The following is a 25,946-nucleotide window of genomic DNA, read 5'->3' as shown; positions in this document are numbered from 1 at the left end:
GTTTGATTGATTGATTGATTGATTGATAGAACGTAGAAGTTTATAAAATGGAAACTCCAAACACCTGAACCCAACAGGATGCAGGTTAAAAACTGTCAAATATAAAAGACAAAAAAAGTTTCAGTTTCAATTTCAGTCTCCAGTCTACAGTGTGGACTGAAGACTCTGAGATCACCTGCATTGATCTCTGTGTCCCTGTGTGTGTGTGTGTGTGTGTGTGTGTGTGTGTGTGTGTTCTGATGGATAAATATCAATGATCAGACATTATTCATTAAAACACATTAAAGAATATAATAAAGAAATATTTCTCCTTCATCAAGTAAACTTGATCCATTTAAAACAGATATTAGTTGAGAGGATCTTCTGTATACAGATGTGACTCTTTACCAAAAATTATAAACATTAATTGACTTTAACAACTAACAGTGGACATTTTCTACAGTTTCTTTAAGAATCCGTCATCTTTTATAACTACAGACTAAACTTTGTACAGGAAAAAATGAAAATGTGGGAAAAAAATAACTTCATAGATGTAAGTTATGTATGTACATGAATTAGGTTCAGTTGTTAAACATTAAGATCAACAATAGTAACAGACAGTCAGTGAACTTACATCAGAGTCTCCAGTCTACAGTGTGGACTCTCCAGAAAATCACACAGCAGATTCAATCCTGAACCCTGCATGTTTTTGTTTCCTCCCAGATCCAGCTCTCTCAGATGGGAGGGGTTGGACTTCAGAGCTGAGACCAGAGAAGCACAGCTGATCTCTGACAAATCGCAGCTCCTCACTCTGAATAAAGAATAAATGACGTAGATAAAAATCCATCATAATCCATCAGGTGTGTTCAGGTTTTAAATGTGCAGTTCAACAGTATTATGTCCTCATCAATGAGCTTTTCACTAAAATGAGCAGAGTGACGTTGTCATTGTGTTATTATAGATCATCATCATGTCAGCCTTCTACAGACATTATCCAAATGTCACCACAACATTCAGACACATATTCATGTCAACACTGATCAATAAATTGATCAGATGTGCACTGAGCACAGTGAGAAACATGTTCTCCTAATCCTAGATGTAACCTAGAACCATCCTTTACAAATATACCTGCAGGGCCATATTTATGCTCCTGTTTACTGCTGGTGCAGCTACACAAAGTGACATCATTTCCTTACAGGAAGCATCATGCACATGTTGAAGCGTCACCTGTTGTTGGTGGCAGCTCAGACACGACTACAGATACAAACTGCATTTGGAAATATGATTTGCTCTCTTTGTGTCTGTTGGACTGTATGAGTTTAAAGTGAGTGTGTCAACAGTTTTCTTACAGATGTTTGTCTTTTTTTAATTAGTGACTAAGTTCAAAGTGAAACCAGCTGTTCAGTACGGTGGCCCTGAAGTGCAGATCACAACGACAAATAGGAAAACACAACAGCACATCAAAAAACACAACAACAAATAACAAAACACAACAATAAATCACAAAACACAACAAATAACAAAACACAACAACAAATAACAAAATACAACAAATAACAAAACACAACAACAAACGAGAAAACATGACAACATAAGACAAAACACGACAACAAATAACAAAACACGACAACAAATCACAAAACACAACAAATAACAATACACAACAACAAATAAAAAAAACGACAACAAATAACAAAACACAACAAATAACAAAACACAACAACAAATAACAATACACAACAAATGACAAAACACAACAACAAATAACAAAATACAACAAATAACAAAATACAACAAATAACAAAACACAACAAATAACAAAATACAACAAATAACAAAACACAACAACAAACGAGAAAACATGACAACATAAGACAAAACACGACAACAAATAACAAAACACAACAACAAATAACAAAACACAACAGCAGAAGTAGAAAACACAACAACACTAACTTCTAACGGAAAAGGTAGGTACCTGCTATCGACAAAGCTTGTTGCTGATTGGACGCTCTCCCATTGACAAGGATCATTGCTGATTGGACGGACGCACTGCCCATCTTTTTAACAGGAAGGATTGATTCATAAGAGGATAAACAATCAATGTATTACTTTCGTTTTTCTGTTTTTTGTGTGAATTAAAGAAAAACCCACACAAAATCCACATGCTTTTCCTGTTTTAGTCTGCAAATCCGCAGACTAAAATTGTTTTGACTAATTTGAGAAAAAAAATCAGTGGGAGATCTTTCCAAAAAGTTTTTATTCATTCATTCGAATAATCCACAGTACCGCCACTCGGACAGACGTGCTAAATACATTTGGGCCCTAATTTAACTGAATAAGTGCAATGACAAGAACAGCGTAGTGGGTCTGAAGCTCACAGACTGTGTGCACATCTCCGTGTGCACCTGCTATGTACGTGCAGCAGTGCAACATTCAAAAGGGATGGATGACAGTGAATATAGATCAGTGGGTGCGATGATTAATGCTCTCTCAGCCAGTCACATAGATGTGAAACAGTTGAGCAATCGTAGTAAACGTGATAACGACAGCTAAACAAAAAGAAGGCTTTTCTTTAGGAAATGTCTGGATGGTTCAAAGTGTTACAACATGAACACACATCAAAAATCTGAAGAGAAGACAGATGGAGAACTTATTTTCATCAGTGAGTTGGCCTAGTAAAAAAAATAATTAATTAATTTGGTGAAGCCATTGATATGATCATATCGAATCGCTATTTCAGCAATGATTTTAATGTATCTCACCTCGTACACTAATGTAAAATTAATTACTAAACTATTGCATAGTTTAGTAATTAATGTTACACAACAGTGTTTGCATTTCAATGTGTTTCAAGAGTAAAATGAGACGCTACTTTTGGTAAAAAGAAAGTTGGAAAAGAGGCTGATGAGCCCAGGTAAACGGACGCTCCTTCATAAAAAGCAGAATATTGAGGTATAACCGACCAGTCTGCTGTGTGTAGAGGTGTGTGTGCTTATTTTGTAGCAGCCTGGTGTCATTTTCAGGCGAATTAATGAAGGTAAAGAAAGTGAACAGCTGTGTGTAATGGCACTGCGCTCTTGCACAGAGGCAACCTCTGGTCCATTTACTGCATCAACACATAGCCTAGACGCGGTCATCTTGACTGCCATGGGAGCGCGAGTGCTGACAGCGAAAGTCCATTTCTGATTCTGTGGTTGTTTGCACTATAGAGTGTTCTCATGTTGCAGTGCTTTACTTGGATTTTTATATAAAAAATGTTTTATTTTTATTTTAGATATGGTCTATGGGTGAAGCAGCATAACCTCATATGAGGGCGATAAAAAAACAAACAGGAATTCTCCCTCCAAATCACACCGTCTATCTATCTATCTATCTATCTATCTATCTATCTATACATATATATACTTTTTTGTATGCTACAGCAAAAAAGAAGTTGTTTTCTGGATTGAGTTTCTTTTGTATTCCAATTGCCAATTTGCAGACTAAAATGGGAAAAGCATGTTTTGTTTTGTTTTTAATTCACACGAAAAACAGAAAAACAAAGTGATACATTGATTGTTTATCTTGTTATGAATCAAGTTGAACACAGCTCTGGGCGGAGACTACATGGACCCCAACGGAAACGTACAATCAGCAATGATCCTGGTCAATGGGAGAGCGTCCAATCAGCAACAAGCTTTCTCGATAGAAGGTACCTACCTTTTCCGTTAGAAGTTAGTGTTGTTGTGTTTTCTACTTCTGCTGTTGTGTTTTGTTATTTGTTGTTGTGTTTTGTTATTTGTTGTCGTGTTTTGTCTTATGTTGTCATGTTTTTTTCGTTTGTTGTTGTGTTTTGTTATTTGTTGTGTTTTGTTATTTGTTGTATTTTGTTATTTGTTGTGTTTTGTTATTTGTTGTATTTTGTTATTTGTTGTATTTTGTTATTTGTTGTTGTATTTTGTTATTTGTTGTTGTGTTTTGTCATTTGTTGTGTATTGTTATTTGTTGTTGTGTTTTGTTAATTGTTGTGTTTTGTTATTTGTTGTCGTGTTTTGTTATTTGCTGTTGTGTATTGTTATTTGTTGTTGTGTTTTCTTATTTGTTGTGTATTGTTATTTGTTGTTGTGTTTTGTTATTTGTTGTGTTTTGTGATTTGTTGTTGTGATTTGCACTTCAGGGCCACCGTAGTTCAGGCATTTGGACCGACAAACTTTGAAAACTTGTAATTTGTGAATGTGTTATGACTCCAACTAATTTTAAAATTTAATTTAAAACTTTTAAGTCTAAAACCGTTATGGATTGAAATTGGGTAAATATAAGACGAACAAGAGGAAAACACAGTCAGTGAACTGACCTCAGAGTCTCCAGTCTACAGTTTGGACTCTCCAGTCCAGCAGACAGATGCTTCACTGCTGAGACAGACAGACTATTCCGGCCCAGTTCCAGCTCTCTGAGGTGGGAGGGGTTGGACTTCAGAGCTGAAGTCACAACTTCACAGTGAGTCTCTGAGAGTCCACAATCAGCAAGTCTGTGATGCAGATAACATACATACAATATACACTTTAATAATAAATATAGATTCTAGGCATTTTGATCACTAAACAAACTAAGATGTGATGAATAGCTCAGTTATCTCTGTTGGCAGAGCTGGTCGGCCATTAATCACAAGGTTGGTGGTTTGAAACTTGAGCTCCTTTTGTCCACATGTCCAAGTGTCTTTGAGCAACACACTCAATCCAAAATTGTACGTGTATGTAAAAAAATGTATGTCACTTTGGACAAAAGCGTCTGAAAATGAAAGTAATGTAAATGTGTCATGTTGTGATTTAGCCTTCAAATCAAAGTTGAGTTATTCAGTAACTCTCCTCACTCTCTCTGCTGCTGTACTGCAGACTTTTTAATGGGATTCTCTGTTTTGGTTTCATCTTCCAGACAAAGGCAAAGAAAATGGAGTTGCATTTATGCTTCTATAAAGTCCACAGTGATTGCTTCTTATTTGTCTTAAATGTCTCCTTGCTTTGCTCACTTGAGTCGTATCCTTGTGTCTTAGTCCCTCCCACCTAAGATACAAGGGAGAGATGCAGGAAAAGATGTGAGGGAAGAAGAATCAAGGAAAAGTGTTTTTGGACGTCCTTTCCTTTCACGCGTCATCTGAAGTGACGTCAGCTGTCAGTCTACAGGTGTTAACAGCTCTTCAGTGTCTTTTGATGTGCTGGACTTTAAATGTGATGTACTGTCTAAAAAATGAATAATGGCGTACAGTTACTACTGCCAGCACAGTGATGTAGTGATGTCCTCCAACATGACAAAAGACAACGTGAAATATCTCTGCATGTTTCTCCTGAAATAAACTGTTTGACAAACATCTGCATGTTATATTGTGAACAGATCCATAAAACAGTTTGTAACTGCTCAGACACTGAATACACATTTCTACTGGCAGCAACTTTTTCTAAAATATATTTAGGCAGCTAAAGAAAGCCGCACTTACTTGAATAAGTCTGGCTAGAATTAACGTCAACTTTCACTTGAGGCTCAAGTCGTTCCACTAACGCAGCTTAGCTGTATCTAGTCAACACTAAGTCTATCCAGACTGGAATAAGCTTGAAGTGTGTGCGCGCACAGAGTACATAAGCAGCCCAGAATAGTCGATTGTCGAAAAGACGATACTATGTTGCAAAAAAAAGAGAAAACTAGAGCGGTGTTCTTCTCAGCAACAGAACAAACCTGCTGATGAAACTATATAAATAATATAAAGGAGTTTTCACCAAAAAGAGAAATATTGCTACAATTAACAAGGTGAAGGAGATGACTTGGCACAAAACTGATGACAGATTAAATGCATACCTGTAGGCAGGTAGTGATGGCCTAAAGGTTAGAGGAGTGAACTTGTTACTAGAAGGTTGATGGTTCAATCCCTGCATTCAGCTTGATGAGCCTGCATGGTGAAAGTGAAGAGCAGCGCTTGTCCCCGCTCATGGTTTTATCTTTATTTGTTAATAAATGAGCATTCAGATCAGTGACTGTGGTTATATTATCACTAGACTGGATAATATCAGATGTATAATTAAAATTATGGTGTCAGCAACTTAAGAGAACCAACTTACCAACATTACCATACTATTTGACACATTTTCTCTTTCCCAAGATCCATTTACAAGGATCACTGAAAGTTAAAAATTAACTGGAAACTGGAGAAGGATATAAGTACAGTAGAAGCCACTCATAATGATCTTCAATGTTTCATTTTAGAAAAATAAATATGTAAATAAATAGATGAATAAATAATTTAAAAATGTTTAAAAAGTATTCTATTAAAAACCACTTAAGTTGAATGATAAATACAGTTCTTAGGGAATTAAAAACACGTTATAGGCAGATGAATGAATCTTTGTCATTGTGTGGGTGAAGTTCATGCAGTTCAAGTAGTTTGTTTGCTGTACACATAAGAATAGCGTGTTTATCTCACAACCTAACCCTAGAGGGCCTAAAGTTGTCAATCTTAACATTTTGTTAATTGCACTGGTTGTGACCGACCTGTCAGCCAATTGGAAAGGTGGAGGGGTGGGAGGCAGAGGAGACCCCGTACAGTAAAGCCATGAGCTAGTCAGACGACAAACAGGAGCTGTGTGAAGTTTGTATACGCTGTTGAAGACTGTTTATGTTCATTACTTTGGTGTATGCAGAGTTTACTGACGGTTAACGGACATAATAGCAACCTGCAGAAGACTGAGGACCAGAGAGGTGTACTACGAAGCAAGATTAGTGGGTTAGTGAGGTATGTTGAGCCTAAAGCCAGGGTTTTCAATGTCACAAATGTGGCTCTCTTTTAACCTGGCTAGATCACCATGGTAACTGATGCTGCAAACCTAACCTGGTCCGGAGCAGGTTATGTTCCGAGTTTCGGCTTAAATCAGCGATAAAAAGTGCCGTCATTTCACCAACTACCTCATTTTTTAATTAACAAATTTACACGATCAGCAATTTTCTGCCAGCATTCCTCTCTTGCCTTATGTTCAGAAACAGAGTTGCTTTTTGCTGTGATAATGTATTTATATTCTTCATTGCTCTCCCTTATAATGACCTGTCCCTCCTGACTGAAGTAGGCGACACGTGATCGGTCTATTTTGTGCAGAAAAAGTCAAATGACGCGCCAAACGCCCCCTTTCATGGGGACCCGCACAGAGCCTGAAGCAGAAAGCCTGAGTTAACAAAGAAAGTTCATAACCACCGTCGTGATACCACTTATCTCTGATCGTGAGTTTAGGGTTTGTACAGCCAGCTCACATAAAGAAAGCCTGGATATGTTGAACTTGCTTCGTAGTTCACCCCTCTGGAAACACTCCTTTGACTCTCTGGAAGAGTAGATGTCTCCCGCTCAGCTATCACTTCGTCTGGACTGTTGTCGCCCGCCAGCCTGTAACCTAACTCAGTTCAAATCATTCCCGTCATCATGCATCGCCTTGTTCCTCATCCTTCACCCATGTTTCAACTCAGGGATTTGTGAGTAACAATTAATCAGTGCATGTGCTATTTTATTTGACAGCTTGCATTTGCAAGTGAAGCGGCCATTTGTTTTAGGTCACTACGCTCCCGAGCAACGACTCAGGCCTGCAACCTTTTGTTTTGGTTTAAGGACACTATTTTATTTTGGTTGCAGAGTGAGTGTGTGCGTGTGAGTGTATTAGTTAGGAGCTTCAAAATTGATAAGATAGAAAAAGGTCACAACTTCTGAGAAAGGTTTGAAAGAAAAAGGGAAATGCATTTAATTTTTATACCTGTTTATTTTTATTAATTGGTTTAAATATTTGTTTTCAATAACTAAATTCATTATTTGCATTTAAAGTATTGTGTGTGTGTTGTATTTACATTTCATTAAGGTGTGAGTTGGGAATAGTACTTAAAAACATAATTCTTAGTGGGATTTAAAATCGGTGATTCCTACTATACATTCCTGCTGTGGAGGCACCGCCATATATTTCTAGTTCATAGTCTTGTTAAAAAGTTTAAAAGCTGGTCATTTCATTTATGTCAGCCAGGTTAGCACAGCCAGCCACAGGTAAACGTACCCAGGGCCCCGCCCATAGTACTACAACACTTGTTAGAGTTACAGTTGCTAACTAAATAGCTACATGGGATGGGTGTAACATTTGTCATGTAGAATACCATCTCATTGACATTTGTATATTTATTAGCCTACATGAATATAAAGTTACTGGATTTTAATGACTGTTTCAAAATAAAGTACAGCTGTTTCAAACACAGTGTGCACATTTTTGAAGCAGCAGGTTCCTTATTATAGACGAAGATAGTGGTGAAATTTACTTAAATCCCCCCACCCCCCCCTTTATTGTCATAAGGTTTGAGGAGACGACGTTTGTCATTGAGAGAAAATGACTTTCTGTCTCTGTCATGATGTCAGTGTTCACGCAGCAGCAGCCGCTTATCATGGGAGTAAAGTACAAAAATAGATTTACGTGGTTTAAAATGTTTTTCCACATGTTGTCATGTATGAAGAGACACAAAATGATCACTGTAGGTGGACTACTTGATTTCTATAGGTGACTTATTTAAACAGCATAAATGTTGTATATGAATGATTCTGTCTCAGAGCTTTTTGATCCATATAAACAGCTGATCACTGTAACTGCGATCACTATAAGCAGTTAATACTGTATACATTTAAACACAGCAGAAGCTCATGGTTTGGACTTTATTTAATTTTCTTTTTGTCTTCACAGCTTGAACAAAATGAGTGAATGAATAAATAAATAACTTCAAAATAACGCTGGCACACTTTTATTTCTTAAATTATAAATGCTGAGCTTTTAAATAAAAGGGTTGCGAGTGTGAAAAGACTCTTGATGGAACCGTCTTTTGAGAGTCTGTTTCCATCCGTCAGACATTCTTTGACATGCAGCTGAGTTAAGTTTGACCGTTAACCTGCCACGGAGCAGCTAGTTCTGCTGACTAAGTTACCATGGTTACTGAGCTGGGACTCATATAAGCCGCGGTGATGGAACGAACTCTCACTTAAATTATCGAGGCTTATCGAAATAAACCAGGCTATCCCGTTAGCCAGCTTGATTGAACATCCCTCTGGATAAAGATTTATTCTTCAAGTTCCTGTTGCCTGCAGTCTCCTGTGTTTGGCTTCACCTGCTCTGCTCTTCACAACATACCTGACGCACAGGGATTTTCAGCCTCATAGAAACCGATATTTAATTAAAATGTGTTTTCTGCTGACAGACAGCAGACTCACCTTCCCTCCCTGACTTAATGATCCATGACACAGGCTAAATTAGTAGAAGGAATATAAAAATGATGCTCTTTCTAGTGAATGATGAAAGTTGTTTTATGCTTCCTTTATTAATCAGGTCTACAGTGAAAATTTTAATCCAAAATGTTAAATAGACTGAGAATCAGAAAACAAAACATCTAAACTTGGGAGTGATATTACACCTGAGTTGGTTCTGTTATTTGTCTCGATATAAAACTGAGATGTTAGTGATGTAATATCAGATCAGTCCGATCAGCTGCTGCGTCTAATCACTACAGATTTCCAATAAAGGGTTGTGTCAGTTTGATAAAAGATGAAGGATGATCTTGTGTACTGTTAACTCCCTTCTTCAGGCAGCCTCCTCTCTCCTCCAAACAGAAATAAGCAAATTCAAACATCCTTCATGATGAGACCAATTTCCAGATCAATTTCTGGGTCACCCGAGGAGAGAGAAGACATGAAATAAGGTCATGAGAAGCACCCATCATATCAGAGCATCTCCACAAAGTTCAAATGAAATTCACTTGCTCATAAAACCTGAGCAGCTTCAAACTGAGTCTCTTCAATTGTCACCGTGCACTCACAGCAATTAAGTGTTATCAGCAGGAAGAGCTTTGTAGACTTTTTATGCCCTGGGTTTCGCCTCTCAGGCTTCATACAAGCTGGTAGCTGCAGCAGATCACAGATATTACATGTATGTGTCTGTATATAAAATAAACAGACACATTATAGAAAGGTACAGCAGGTACTGTCCACTGGAAAATACTGTTGTCTGTTGTGGTGAAATAATGACTCTTTAAACATTTTCAACTAAAACTTGAAACCTGAAGATATTTTTGCTGGATTTGTATTAAACCCAAAGGAAGAAAACTAGAAGGTGAACAATAAACTGTGAAATCGTTATAAATAAACAGAATAACTGTGTTTACTAATGTGAGGTATAAACACACCAACAATAATAAGTTTTTCTTGCTCTCATAGCATTTGAACATCTGAAGAACATGAAGTGAAGCATTATAAGTCAAAGTCGTTGTGTTCACATCCACAAACCCTCAGTGGGATAGGTGCTGGATACAAAATCTATTAAACTGGGATACAAGGAGAACTCACACACTGGAATCACAGCTCCATTTAAATTTACTGGTAACATTTCAACTGATTACAGGTCTTCCTCAGACAAATACCCACAGGATGGAAATGAAGGATATTTATATCAAAATGACCAGTGACATAATCAATGTGTCAAGATATCCTCATCACCATTAAAATAAAAACATTAATGTGAATAGAAATATGTTTTCCTTGTGATGAGGATATCTTGACACATGTGAATGTGCTTGCAGGTACTCCTTGTAGTGAAGCACTACTCATGTATAACTTTGGCAACAAGCAGCTGTAACACATGTTTAACACTTTGATAGTGTGCATGTGTGAATCTTTACTGTAATACTGATGGCAGCTTTATAATGTTGATAATCTGGACTTACCGAGCCTTTCTGCAGTTCCTCACAGCTGGGATCAGTCTCACTTTTCCCTCCCGTGATGTGTTGTACTTCTTCAGGTCCAACTCATCCAGAACCTCCTCTGACATCTGCAGCATGTAGGCCAGAGCTGAGCAGTGGATCTCAGAGAGTTTCTTCTTTGATCTGTTCTCTGACTTCAGGAACGCTTGGATCTCCCGATGTATTGAGCGGTCGTTCATCTCCATCAGACAGTGGAAGATGTTGATTCTTCTGTCAGGAGAGATTCTTTCGGTGTTCATCGCCTTCAGGTTGTTGATGGCTCTCTGGATGATTTCTGGACTGTTCTCTGTCTGACCCAGCAGGCCTCCTAAGAGACTCTGGTTGGACTCCAGAGAGAGGCCATGAAGGAAGCGAACAAACAGGTCCAGGTGGCCATTTTCACTTCTGAGAGACTTCTTCATGGCTCTCATCAGGAAGTTATCCAGAGATGAATAACTGTAGTATTTTCCCGGGAAGTCCTCCAGTACCTTTGTGTTCCTGCTGGTGTAACAGTGGTACATGTAGACTGCAGCCAGAAACTCCTGAACGCTCAGATGAACAAAGCAGTAGACTGTTTTCTGGAAGATCACACTCTCTCTTTTGAAGATCTCTGTGCAAACTCCTGAAAACACCGAGGCCTCTGTGACATCAAGACCACACTTCTTCAGATCTTCTTGGTAGAACATCTCTCAGTTGTTCTCCAGTTGTTCAAATGCCAGCCTCCCCAGCTTCAGAAGAAGTTCCCTGTCAGCCTCCGTCAGCTCCTGTGGACTCGTGTCATGTCCTTCATCATACTTGTGCTTCTTCCTCTTTGTCTGAACCAGCAGGAAGTGTGAGTACATGTCAGTCAGGGTCTTGGGCAGCTCTCCTCTCTGGTCTGTAGTCAACATGTGCTCCAGAACTGTAGCAGTGATCGAGCAGAAGACTGGGATGAGACATATGATGTGGAGGCTCCTGGATGTCTTGATGTGTGAGATGATTCTGCCGGACAGCTCTTCATCACTGAATCTCCTCCTGAAGTACTCCTCCTTCTGGGCATCAGTGAAGCCTCGTACTTCTGTTGCCCTGTCAACATATGTAGGAGGGATCTGATTGGCTGCTGCAGGTCGGGAAGTTATCCAGATGAGAGCCAAGGGAAGCAGTCTCCCCTCGATGAGGTTTGTCAACAGCACGTTGGCTGATGACTTCTGTGTGACATCAGACACGACCTTCATGTTGTTGAAATCCAGTGAAAGTCTGCTTTCATCCAGGCCGTCAAAGATGAACAAAACTTTCCAGACAGCGAGCTTCTCTGCTGTGACCTTCTGTAATGTTGGATGGAAATCATGGATCAGCATGAGGAGACTGTACCGCTCATCTTTGATCAAGTTCAGCTCCCTGAACGAAAGCGGAATCACCAGACTGACATCTTGGTTTTCCGAGCCCTCTGCCCAGTCCAGAGTGAACTTCTGCACTGAGAAGGTTTTTCCAACGCCAGCGACGCCGTTGGTCAGAACGACTCTGATGTCTTTCTGTTGGTCAGGTAAGACGTTAAAGATGTCGTGACACCTGATTGGAGTGTCATGGAGGGTCTCCATCTTGGAAGCTGCTTCAAGCTGCCTCACCTCATGTTGGGTATTAATGTCTTCACTCTGTCCCTCTGTGATGTAGAGCTCAGTGTAGATCCTGTTGAGGAGGGTTTCACTTCCTACTTCATCAGTTCCTTCAGTCACACATTCACATCTCCTCCTCAGACTGATCTTATGTTCATCTAAAACCTCCTGCAGACCACTTTCTGCTGAAAGAGAAGAAAAAAATGTATAATTAAAAAGAAATATGTCTGACTGTGTTAATTTTCAGTAGGATAGAGGAGGTAGATTCCTGTCCTGTTTTCAGAGATGATGACATCAGCAGACAGATCTTCAGTCTTACTTTGTACAGTGCTGGTCTGACTGTCTGTCTGCAGTCCAGGTCTTGTTCTGGATCTTTCTCCACACTGGGGACAGGAGGAGTCTCCTGATGGTGCAGACTGGTCCCAGTATGAGGTGATGCACAGTCTGCAGAACCAGTGTCCACAGCTGGTAGAGACTGGATCCTTCAGGACGTCCTGACACAAAGAACAGCAGGACAGCTGCTCCTCCACAGAAACACCCCTCCTCTTCCTCTCTCTGTTGACATGAACACATTCTTTATGACACAAGACATTAGTGGTGGCCAACCGACAGCTCACAAGTTGATGCAGCTCTTTCCCTACATGAACAGTCCAGACTGTCAGTATTTGGACAGTTACACAGTGTTTTGTTCTTCAGGCTCTGAGCTTCAGCACGTTCAATTTAAATAAAATAATATATACTATAATTACAAGGGTTCAGAAGTAATTAGACAGACACAACAATTTGCCAGCAAAGGCAGAGAAGAAGAAGAAGAGTGCAAACTAGTAAACATGGATGTACACAATGCAAGATTTAAAATACTAGCTTCAAAAATCGACTTTGCAAATGCTTCATGATGAGGGAAATGGATTCAACACATTTGTTAGACCGCAAGGATTCACACAATGTGTTTTGGTCAGTAAGTCAATGTAAACATGACTTTTGTCTGTTAACTAGAAAACTCCACAGGGCTCCTTTAAGCTACTATGAGACATTACAAGTCAGGAAAAATAAGCAGTAAGTAACTGAGCAAAACAGAAAAGTCCACTTGTGAAAAATAACAGACTGCTGCTCTTTTGTCTTGTGTTGTGGTGCTGAACAGAGAGCTCTGCTTAATATCTTCATAATGTATATTTTCATTTGTGTCTCTCTCTCTCACTGTTTCTGCTATAATCTCTCTCCCTCTGTGTCAGTGTCATACAACAGTTTTACACATTTGACTTTTCCCAAACGTTAAATGTCAGACTCAGTTTCCTCTGCTGCAGTGGTCAGTCTGCAGTGATAAATCAGCTGCAGCAGGCTGTTTGTATACATTTCCATTACTTCCTCCCATATTTTGTGTCTTTGAACAGGAACATGTTAAGACACATTCTGTATTGCAGGAGACCAAACACTCCATTTTCTTCCATTTTACCTGCACAAAACCCCGGTGCATTCCTTTAGTAAATAAGGAGACACAATGTGACTTGTTACTAAATCCTTAGTAAATATCACCCTGGGTTACCTGCTACTACTTTAGATTATTAGACTGGAAAATCAAATAGCAATTTGATTTTCCAGTGTACATGAAGATCTGTTCTAGATTACAGCTGAATGGAAAGTAGTTCATTATTTCTTTCCACTGTGTTTCCTTCATATCTACACTACAACCTTAATGAAACCGTCTCACTGAATCATCTTCAGGTCAGTTTACAGTAGAAACAGTCTCTTACTTTGTGTCTGAGGGTCCAAGTTCATTACTGAAGTTTAGAGGTTCTTCTTTAGACCAGTCACTCTTCATAGACAGACAGCTGGATATCAGAGACTTTGCTCCATCCTCCTCTTCCTCCAAATCCTTCATCTTCTGGAGTCTGAGAGGTAAACCAGTAACACTGGAGACACAAACACATACACAGTATAATAAACCCAGTCCTTCCTCTCAACTTAGTAGCTTCTTATTAGTTTACATGACTTTAACTACAACCATGTGTGTTTTCCAGCCATCACAAAGATAAACTTTGACTCTGCTTTAAATCCAACAAACAGACTTCAGATAAACATCTGTGTGGTTCTTAACTGTGACTTCTCTCTATTTTAACTGCAGCAGTGTGTCACGTTACATCACTGTGAGGACGCAGAAACCAGGAAAAGAACAAAGGAAACAACGTTTGAAGACGTCAACACTGTGATTTCATATTTTTCTGACACAGTTTAATCAACTAAACAATTAATCAGAAAAATAATCAGCAGATTGATCAATAATGACAGTAATCATTATTAGCAGCCCTGATATTAACACTCACCCTGCCTCAGACTGTTTTCCTCCTTCTACTCTGTTGACTTTAAAATGGAGTCTGAATAGACTGAACTTTCACATTTACTCCCTACCTGTTTACTCCTCCCTTCTTCTTCTTTACTGGAAGTCACGTGTGTGTGTGTGTGTGTGTGTGTGTGTGTGTGTGTGTGTGTGTGTGTGTGTGTGTGTGAGTTTTCGGAAAAGTTTTCTGACTGTTCGCTCGCTGGTACAAACTCAGACACAAAGACTTCCTCATTGTACTAAAAATAATAATCAATAATAATAATAAAAATAATAGATCTGTCTCTGATCTACAAACATCACACAGCAAGAAACAAACCCTGAAGTTACTAAAAACAATTTTTAAACTATGAAACAAAACAAACTTACAGTGAACAGTTCAAACTGCTGAAGACAAAAACTCTCCTCTCGACGTCTGTCAGAAAAGTGTTTGCCACAGGTGAGCTGTTTCCTGGAATGAGTCTGAGCTCCACCTGTAGAGGAGGCGGGACAGATAGATGGTACCTGAAACCAGTCTGACCTGTTAGAAGACAATAGTTTCACCACTTCTGCCATTTAAAAAACAGTTCAAGGAATCTGTTTAGAGCTGCAACTAGCAATTATTTTCATTATTGATTTATCAATTAGTTGTTTAGTCTATAAAATGTCAGGAAATGGTGACAACTGTTGAACAGTGTTTCCTAAAGCACAAGATGATGTTCTCAAATGTCTTGTTTTGTCCACAACCCAAAGATATTCAGTTTACTGTCACAGAGACTAAAGAAAGCAGAAAATATTCACATTTAAGAAGCTGGAATCAGAGAATTTGGACATTTTCTTCTTACAAAACTCAAAGACTCAAAATGGTTAATCAATCAGGCTGTCAAATTGAAACAATTTAATTTTCAAAAAATTGCACTTGCTCTAACTGCCGTCATCTTGAAGTCCCTCCCTCCTTCAAACATGAGAGTTCTCTAAACATTCTAATGAATTTAAAAATATCATCTACAAATACCCCCCCACTCCCCCCCTGAAGTTACTAAAGACAAATTTTAAACTATGAAACAAAACACACTTACAGTGAACAGTTCAAACTGCTGAAGACAAAAACTCTCCTCTCGACGTCTGTCAGAAAAGTGTTTGCCGCAGGTGAGCTGTTTCCTGGAATGAGTCTGAGCTCCACCTGTAGAGGAGGCGGGACAGGTAGAAGGTATCTGAACAACAGTCTGACCTGTTCTGACCTCAAATGTCTTGTTTTGTCCACAATCCAAAGATATTCAGTTTACTGTCATAGAGACTAAAGAAACCAGAAAATATTCACATTTAAGAAGCTGCAATCAGAGAATTTGGACTTTTTCTTCTTACAAAACTGAAAGACTCAAAAGTTTTAATCAATCTGGCTGTCGAATTAAATCATTTTCTGTTGAATCAACAACTAATCAATTAATTGTCCAATTGTTGCAGCTCTGTCTGTGTTCATACTGGCATCAGTCAGTTTATCTTTGCACCACCAGAAGGCGCCAAATCATTTCTAATGATAAACAGGGAAAACTGTGGAAGAAAACCCGCCAACATGTGACAACAAAGGCCAGTAAAGTTAATATCTTTGTGTTGCTGACATGCAGTAAGATTCTTCTTCTCTGTTTCATATCAGTGTCAAATTAAACCTTCTGGAGTCAGACTGAAAAAAACAGAATGATTGTGAATTATTATCAGCTGTACTCACTAGTGTTTGGCAGAGACTCTGCTGTGTGTGAGAAAGTCCTGATGATACAAGTTTATTTTTTCTTCTCAGAGAAACAGGTTTGTCCTGACTGCAGCTCTGTGTGTGTGTGTAATGTTGAGAACAATCATCAATAATCATCATCAATAATCACAGAAGATGTGAAAATGTTATTAATTGCTGATAATGAAACAGCTACAGCAGATCAGTTCCAGCTCAGATGAACAGCTGGAGGTCGACTGATTAACCAGATCAAACTAGTTTTCAGTGTCACATTAAAGTGTTGAAAATCAAAATATTCCCTGTCAGCAGTAGAGCCTTTAAACTGGGATTCATTTTCTTCAGTAAAAACTGAGTTTGAAGAATCACTTTGGATGCTGAGAACAGACATTTGGGATTAATCAATACTAAAAATAATTCTTAGTTGCAGCCATTAATCATTTTCAATAACTCTTTACTGAATGACATGATGGACTTTTTTACTTCCACTCCACTACATTTCAGAGGGAAATATTGTACTTTCTACTCCACTACATTTGACAGCTTTAGTTACTTTTCAGATGAAGATTTGACACAATGGATAATATAACAAGCTTTTCAAATACAACACATGACTTTTACTGCAGTAAAGGATCTGAGTATTTCTTCCACTGCTGGTAATTAGCTGCTCACCAGCTACACTAGTTCATCAACTATCTACTATGTTAAGTCAAACTTCCACTAAATCTATCAAAGTACTAAAGCACAACATACTTCATTAATAATTACAGCTGGCTAAATGTGAATAAATATGTTTTATCCTCATTCAAAATCTAGCTGAGGCAGTTAATTAGCAGATATTTAAGGTGTAATTTTCAGGACATTTTACAGAGAGGAGGGTGTAATTAAATAAACAACCTGATATGCTGATATATCCACTGACACAAAACTACACACTGAAAACTCATTGATTTTATTATTATTCAAATGAAGAACTACATATGAATCTCAGTATATTGACTGCATGCCAACCAAACCATCTTAACACTTTCCCCCATTTCTATCTGTAAAATGTCCTAAAAATGAAGCTGAAAATGTCTTTGAAATGAGTATAAAGTTAAAATAAAGAAAATCTGCTTCAGTCATCAGTCCACCTCTGTGAGCACATTTGCTTTGTTTTTTGGGAGTTTTACAGCAAACATTCAGACTCTTGATTGTACACTGATACAAAATAAGGAGGGAAATCAACATGAAACAGACGGCTGAGCTTCAGGTCTTCACAGGTTTGTTTGTTTAAACTTCATGTATGAACACAGGCAGGTCTGTTTTATTGGACCCATGAAGACCTCCAGGCTGAGCTGGAATTGTCTCACACACAGACAGACTTCTACATCATTAATCCTGGGTAGTATTTGCTCAGATTAGGACTGCTTGCTGTGTTTTGAGCACCATGAGATGCTACTGGTTCCCTCCTTAGTCAGTTTGAGTCCAGCTCCACGTCAGCAGAGAGGAAACAGAACTGCTGCTGGACAAACAGAAAACAGAAAAACAGCATCTACAGTCTGACAGTCCAGTGCTGAAACTCCACTTTCTGTCCGCTTCATCTCACAGTTCAAATGATTTTCTACAACACTCCAGATGGATCATATCATTTCATATCTACCTCATTTATGTTTTGAATGACAGTGTTCATTACAGCTACAATAAGGGCAAAAATATCCTAATATTAATAATAAAAATATGTTTTCATGCTGATGTGAACAGATCTGCAGAGTAAAGGTTGGACAGACTGACGCTCAGTGAAGAAAATACAACTTCACTCTGAATATTATTATTAAATACCATGACAGATGAATCTAAACATATGTGTATCATTGGTTTAATGCTGCACCATGTAGATTGTATTTTCTATCAAAATGAGCAGCAGCTACAGAGACAATTAACATCAGGCTACAACATGCTCAGAGATGTCCACTGTCAAGGAATAAGAGTCCAAAACTAAACACTACTAAGATTCTCAGTCTTCCATCAATGTGTTTCTGTGATCAGATGCTTGAATATCAACACTGGACTTAACAGAGCAGCTTCCTTCAACACAACCACAGTTCACAAAACTTCACATCAATAATATGAAGCTTTCACCAAAAAACATCAAAGTCCAAACTGGGTTTAGTACTTAACAAGTGAAATAATCTGAGATGAAATCAAAAATGATCAACTGACTGTGGATGTTCATTCATGAGCTTCAGAAACAATATTTGATGGAGAAAATCTGATCTAAGCACAAAGATGAAACTAAACTAAACTAAAGGTCAAATATCACAGACACAACAGCTCTATTCACTGAATGAAGGCCATGAGATCTGCTTGAAAGCTTCCATGCTAGTAAGTGGCCCTTTGTGCTTTGATTATGAAGTATATGGCCAAAAGTAAAGGGACAGCTGAGTGGTTCCTTTCCCCTAAAACTGTCTACTTGTGACTCTGCATCACAGGCTGCATTTGTCTGTTGGTTGTGAGCAGTTCAGATCAGATTATATTGTTTTCTGAGTCCTGGAGACATAAAATGATGTCAGCATGCTAACAAACATACGTGTAATGACAATGCTAACATGCTGATATACAGCAGGTATAATGTTTAGCGTCTTCACCATCTTAGTGCAGCATGTTAACATGTTCTGAGGCTGATGGGAACGTCATTCCTTCTGAAGGTATTTGCTCATAAAGCAAAGTATTGACAAATGAAATGTTGAGCTGATGATACATGATGGACAGTCAGAGGATCACTAAAGTTATTAGGGTTCATCCTCAAAGCCACATCTGCCAGCATGGAGAAAAGTCAACCTTTTGTGTTTGTGCAGCAGAAATATGTTTTTGATAATTTTCTTTGGATTGATCTTGTGACTCTTTGTGGGGGTCCTGACTCCCTGGTTGGGAGCCTCATACTTTAGTGTCCTTTTGTTTCCTGGTTTGGTTGAAGCCACTTAGTCTCAATGAAGGAAAATCTTAAAGCTACAGCATACAGTGATATTTTACACAATAAACCTTGTGCTGACAGTTTGGGGAAGGACCTTACAGCAATTTTCAGCTGTCCACATACTTTTGGACATATAGAACATCACAAACATTCAAAGACATATTTCTGTTCCAAATTCTCTGATTGCAGCTTCTTAAATGTGAATATTTTCTGCTTTCTTTAGTCTCTATGACAGTAAACTGAATATCTTTGAGTTGTGGACAAAACAAGACATTTGATGACGTCATCTTGGACTTTGGGAAACAGTATATTAAAACAAAAACAAAAACAAAAGAAAACAAAAACAACAACATGTTGATAGTTTGTTTCCTGTGGGAGGGGCTAAGAAGCATTTATTCTCTCTTTTTTATTTGGGTCCCATCAGCTTTTTCCTTCTTACAAAACAACTATTTAAAATCAAGTTGTTCAAAAAAACAACAAAACAAGAAAAAGCAAAACAAGCAAAATATAAAAATTAGAAATCAAGTGAAATAACTCTACATTTGAAAAGATGAAAGTAATTTATTATTAAAAAAAAGTTAAAATAAATAGCTAAAAATAAAATATAATAAAAATATACAGGACAGACTTTCTCATTGAAGTGAATGGGAAGGTGTGTCCAAGGTTTTGGCTGGTATTGTATATAAAACTGGATGATAAAATATATTTAAAAAGAAGAAGTAAAAAAGCTTTTATCTATGTGAGATTGATCAGTTTTTGTTTTAGTGACTTTTTGAAAGAAAATCTACTTTTGATGCATCTTTTTGTTGCAGCAGAAGAAGAAGTTTGTTTGATTATTAATCTGTGACAGAAAGCAGGATGTTGTAGTTTGTCACTAAAGAAATGTGGTAAAAAGATCTTTCTCTATGTACGCTCACTAAGAAGGTCATCATCAATAACTGTATTGTTTGAAATATGCCAACTCAGAAAGAACGGATGACTGAAGCTACAGAAATGATGAAGTTAGAAAAGGAAGCTTTTAGACTGTAAAATAATGAGACAGAATCCATGAAACATGAGCACCAGTGGAAAAGTCCTTAATGTCACAATACAAATCAATCCAACCTTTTCATTTGATTTGACTTTTTTCTCTTTATTTGAATGAATTGAATAGTTGTTGTCTTCTTCTTCTGTCAGTGCTGCTCTACAGTATGAACACTGCATGCTGCCTGTGCTGTAAGATGTAAGTACAGTGAGAATTGAAGGACATTAATAAGGTTTATGACTGATATTGTTTGAGGGTAAAGGCTTGCTTCAGATTTTCACATTGTTTTGGGAGCGTTAGAGATGGTAGGACTCACTTGTTTCTTCATTAACTGTCAGAATTCTCTATTTTCTGTCTTTCTCTTTGTACTTTTGTGAGTCAATAAAAAAAAGAAACATGGTGAATTATTACAAATGACATTTTACATAAATATTACAAGACTAGATTTGAATTTAACCTCGATAATCGTTTTTGCATCTCAGAGAAAAACTAAAGTGTTTCTCAGCAGAACTTCACCATCAGTTCAAGATTTGAACATTTTTGTGTGGCTGCATTTATTTCCACTAAAATGCTGCTTCTGGACACACGGACATGGAAATAATGAAATACAGTAAATATCTCATAAAGCTTACAGGAGTTTGATGTTTATATGTTTGAACAGATTTTTTGTTTGTACATTCAGATATAAAATAAATATATTGTTTGATATGAACAGTCAGTTCTGAGAAGTTTGGTGTTTTGCTTAAAGATTTGGATTTGTGAATATAGAATTTGCTCAAAATAATAAATAAATAATGAAATCAAACTGACAGGCAGAGATTCTGTCATATATTTTTGGAAAGTAATGTAAAGTGAAGGTAAATATGATGAGCAATAAAACGTGACAATTTACTCCACAGTTGTATGCGGGCAAGATTTCAAATAAATGTTCCAGCGTTTCTCTGAGCTCCTCACAAAAACTGAATTGACCTCAATGTGTTTCTTCTATAAGTGAATAGATGAATATTTATGAATAAATGAATAGTTATTAATAGTTAGAGAGGGAGGTGGAGGATCTAACTGAAGTCATCAGTCTGTTATCAGGTCAGCAGGTTCCTTCATATCTTCAAAACTCCCCTCCAGACATTTTTCACATTCAAAAACACACTGATTTGATTCATGATTTGGGTCTAAGACGGTTTTTACACAAATTCAAATAGAATTGAAATACAACTTTAAACAGAAAAGAAATGTGCAGATTGTTTACATGCAAAAGATTGATGAATAATATCCAACATCAAAACAAATACAGCCTCAAAATGTGTAGATTCTTTGGAAACAAATACAGGACTAATAAGTCAAAGCTTTCACATGACATCATTTCAAAACAAAAGCTTTGATGTGAGGAGTTGTAAACGAGGCTACCCTGACATTAACTCTACAACCAGTAAGCGTCATGCTTGTTTACTGGTTTAGTGTGAGCTGTTTATCTGGCATAGTGTAGTATAAACGCTGTAGCCTCTTTTACATTATAGACGGGAAATTATGTCTGGAACTAATTGACGTTGTGGAATAGTGCTGTTGTTGTTTTTGGGTCACTGCGCTGTAACCCTGGGCAACCTAAATCATAACACACACCTGTTACTGAAAGACCCCAACCCCTGTATATATTCAGTAGCCAATGTATCTATTATTTACAACTACAAATAATAACCTTCCAACCATTGACCTGTCCCCGATAAAGTAACTGACCAATGGGGACGCAGCACTGTAAAATCCGCCCACATGAGAGCTTTGAGTCAGAAGTGAAAAATTCAGCAGCGAAACTGAAGAAAGTTTCGAAGTTTTGCCTTTGAGGTGGTTTTTTGGTTCATTTGATTGATTTTTTTTTGTTTGATTCTTAGGAGATTTTGTTCTATTATTATGACACTAATTTAATCACATAGAGAAGTAAAATATTCAGATTAGAATGTCTGAAAAGTTTTTTCTTTCTGATCCTGTTAAATATCTTGTGACCCCTCAGATTAATCTTGTGTCCCACTGGGGGGGTCCTGACCCCCAGGTTGGGAACCACTGCTCTCTAGGCACGGGTGGAGGCTTTCAGCACTGCCCAGATGAAGAACATATTGTCTGATGAAAAACAGCGTGCAGTCTGATGTGAAGCAGAATTGATCCAGCAGTCAAAGATCTCTGTGCACAGTTACGTTCAGGTACCTTCAGCTACAGAAACAGCAGCTTTAATGTCTCCCTGAAGACAAAAGACAAAGTCCATTTGAATGCTCATTATATGATGATTTAAGGCCTACTTGATTTAGTCAAATGTCCTTCATTTCTGATGAGAAGAAACTTGTGTTTCAGCAGGAAACCTTTTGTGTGGCTGAGCTGAGAAGGTGATTGGCTCTCCAGTCCGTTTGATGTAGTGTGTTACGATGCAGTGATCAAATTCTCTGCTTAAATTGAAGCCACAGACAACGACATGCTAATAAAGATATATTTATTGAACTAAATAATGAACAGTAAATAAATGAGATTTCAATGCAAACAGATAAATGAATAATCAACCAGAATAAATGTTCTAAATGGCATATATGAAGTTATGGATGAATGATGGTAAAATGTTAATGAAAGCGTAATTAACGGAGAATTAATTCTTCTCTTAACTTCTCTAAGGAATTAACCAGAGAGTTCAATTTAAACGACACCAACTCTTAATCATGAAGGAGATGGAGAGCAGGAGTAGCGTTGTTCAGCCTACTTTGCGTGGCGAGTTTCCTCTCGTGAGCGTTGCAGGAGCGTTTAAGGAGAAGTGATGTCGTTACGGCTTCTTCAGGTGATTCTCCAGATCACCACAGGGTTCACCGTTACAAAGACGGATAAAGGTCTTGAAACCTTGAAGAGGTATTGATCCATAGAGAGCGGATCGTTTTAATTGAAGTCTCTGACTGACTGAATTTCTTACTAAATAACTCCAATAATAATCTCGCCGGCTGAACGAAACTATACTTCAAAATAAAACGCGTGAAAGAATTTCAACATAAAATTTGTTTTACTGAAGTAACAATACTGCATGTAGCTTAAAGGGGAAAACAGTTAACTTAGAAGATCACGTGATACAAAAGAAAAAGTGTGGAGAAAATTAAAATGGCGGAAGTCTTCAGGACGCAACGTACGACTCCTTGGAGATGGCGCTAAGATGGGCCTGTGTGGGTGGAGATAGATGTTCTCCCGCGGAAATGAAAAATCCGTTGTCTAAGAGAAAACACGTGATCTTCCCTGAGTTGATTACATTTCAACCATTCAACTATCTCACCATGATCATCCAGATTTAACCCTAAATTGCAAATGTACGATATGTTACTCAAATGTTCAGAGACACACATCTATAATGTAATCACCATCACAATACCTGAATTTAATCCTTTGATTAGGTTAAAACAGAATGTAGTCTTTGTTGGCTATACATCCATTAACACACAAAGTTAACAATCATCAATGCAGCTTAATTAAAACATACTATAGTTATTTAACAAATTACTTTTCATACTAGCTAACATACTTTATAACTACTAGTGTTAATTCTTTGTTTATCAAAGTATCTTTCATACATATCACATTCCTACTGAGTTATATAGAGTTTAATGGCAATTTAATAGATATTACAATAATAAAACATTATGCATCATGCACCGGGAGAGGTCTGTCTTTAACATTCAACCTCATTGAAAGTTGTCCACTAGATGGCACTGTGGTTCCATTACTATGGAACAATTAAAGTTAGATATTTCTATCTCAGCTATACTTTATAACAGAAAGATCGAGTTGGACTGGTTTAACAGGAATTACTTTGTGACCAATAATATATAGATTATAAGATGATTATATACTTAAGAAACATTGAATCAAACTTCTGGTTTTAATGAACACAGAAAGGCTTAACTGAATTTACGACAGGTCTGGACTATCTTTATCTGAAGTCCCACCAGGGTGAAAGCAACAGGGGAGGATGTGCTTTGGAATGTGTGTGTGTGTGTGTGTGTGTGTGTGTGTGTGTGTGTGTGTGAGATTAGAAGGTGAAAAGAGAACATAAAATGTAGGTAGAGTTGTCCAAACTCATCAAACAAATGGATGAGGTTTCACTATGATAAACAGTCTCTCTGCATTTGTCCAAGGAAAGGGTCCTTTAATCCGGAATCCTCTGAAACTTGGGTTGGTAAAGCATGTAGCATCATTAGTGTCATAATTTCCATTTGGGATTGTCCCACACAGTTTGGGGAGAGTTTGGGGTGAGGAGATGGTTCTGTGAGGAGTCAAAACTGACATTTAAATGTGAAGAAAGGGTTCTCAGTTTATCTGAGGGCATTTCCAGATGAAGTTGAATATACATCCATGTCTTTAGAGGTTAGAAGTTATTGTTGATTGAGCCCAGGCCTTCTTTGGGCTATTTTGGAGATTGCAGAAAAAACAAAGATCAACTGGTTCTCCTACAATGATTTGACCTGCATGCAGGTTTTCTGGACCAATGATAAATTCTTTCACAATTTAACTGAATGAAATTTGTGGACATCCAATCTGTCACATCTGTCACATCTGGGCCCGTATTTATCAAACGTCTCAGAGCAGGAAATCACTCCTAACTGGCCAAAAATGATCAGAGTGACGCATCTCTGCTTCTACTTTTAGGAGAAAAAGTCTCTTATCAACTTTCCAAACTTGATAAATGATTCCTATCTCTGCCAATATTTAGGAGCTGCAGGAGATGGAGTTCAGGCAGAGATATTCCCTGAGAGGAGAGATGTTTTGGGAACGCTTGATGACACTGAGCTTATTAAAAGATTGTTTGGACTAAAACAGAATCATTAGTGAGACTGACTTTGTGTGTGATGCAGAGGAGAACACATGATGTTTCTACAGAACATCATTTAAATAAATACAGAACGTCCTCACAATGTTACACTTTATGGTAACGGGGAAAATGCAGCTGTGCAACAGTGACGATTCTGTCAGAAGCAACAATGATGGAAGTCATGAATCAAACTTTGATCAGGCTTAATGCACGTCATAAAGATAATGAGCATGACGAGGGTCCTCAGTTACAGCCCACTAAAACTTTGATTTACACACAATCATGTCAGCTGCATAATGAAGGATATCTCAACTTCGTTACAACAGCTCAAATATTTTATAGGCTTATTTTTTATTGAGGCTCCTTCAAATAACAGCAGAGCTACAGCTTGATATTTGAGAGAGGAGGATGCACCTGAACAATATATGTTTCTATTGTTACGCTGTATTTACCTTCATATAGAGAACACAAGTTAACTTGGGGTGTAGTTGAAAGAGGAATTGGACAGTGGAAGAGAAGATGTTCTTCATGGAGAGGGTTTGCAACATGTGTCTGTGCAATATGTGCAAGATGCAGCACTATTACAGGCTGTGAAACCATGTGGCTGAACCAAGATCATTTCACACAGCTGAGTCTAATTACCTGTTATCTTCATTAACATATAGGCTACATTTATTTCTCAGGCTTTCTTTACACTTTGTAAATATCATCTTATAATGAATTTTGGCATCATAGTTTTCTTCCATAACCTTGGTAAGTTACCTGCCTGGTT

At 37.8% G+C, this 25,946-nt stretch overlaps 1 protein-coding gene across 6 annotated transcripts in view; it reads right to left on the bottom strand.

Moving 5' to 3' along the window:
* The window catches only part of LOC137183701 (protein NLRC3-like), a 247,621-nt gene that overhangs the window by 182,683 nt on the left and 38,992 nt on the right, over positions 1-25,946 (bottom strand). For all 6 annotated transcript variants that reach the window (XM_067590943.1, XM_067590946.1, XM_067590944.1 and 3 more), the window contains exons 7-9: positions 10,732-11,244; positions 4,319-4,492; positions 614-790 (exon numbers count right to left, since the gene is read on the bottom strand). In XM_067590943.1, coding sequence (XP_067447044.1) covers positions 614-790; positions 4,319-4,492; positions 10,732-11,244 — 864 coding nt within the window. The remainder of the gene's footprint in view (positions 1-613; positions 791-4,318; positions 4,493-10,731; positions 11,245-25,946) is intronic.

The sequence above is a fragment of the Thunnus thynnus genome, chromosome 5, assembly GCF_963924715.1.
Source record: "Thunnus thynnus chromosome 5, fThuThy2.1, whole genome shotgun sequence".
NCBI classification, from domain to species: domain Eukaryota; kingdom Metazoa; phylum Chordata; class Actinopteri; order Scombriformes; family Scombridae; genus Thunnus; species Thunnus thynnus.
This window is presented reverse-complemented; position numbering and strand designations above follow the sequence as displayed.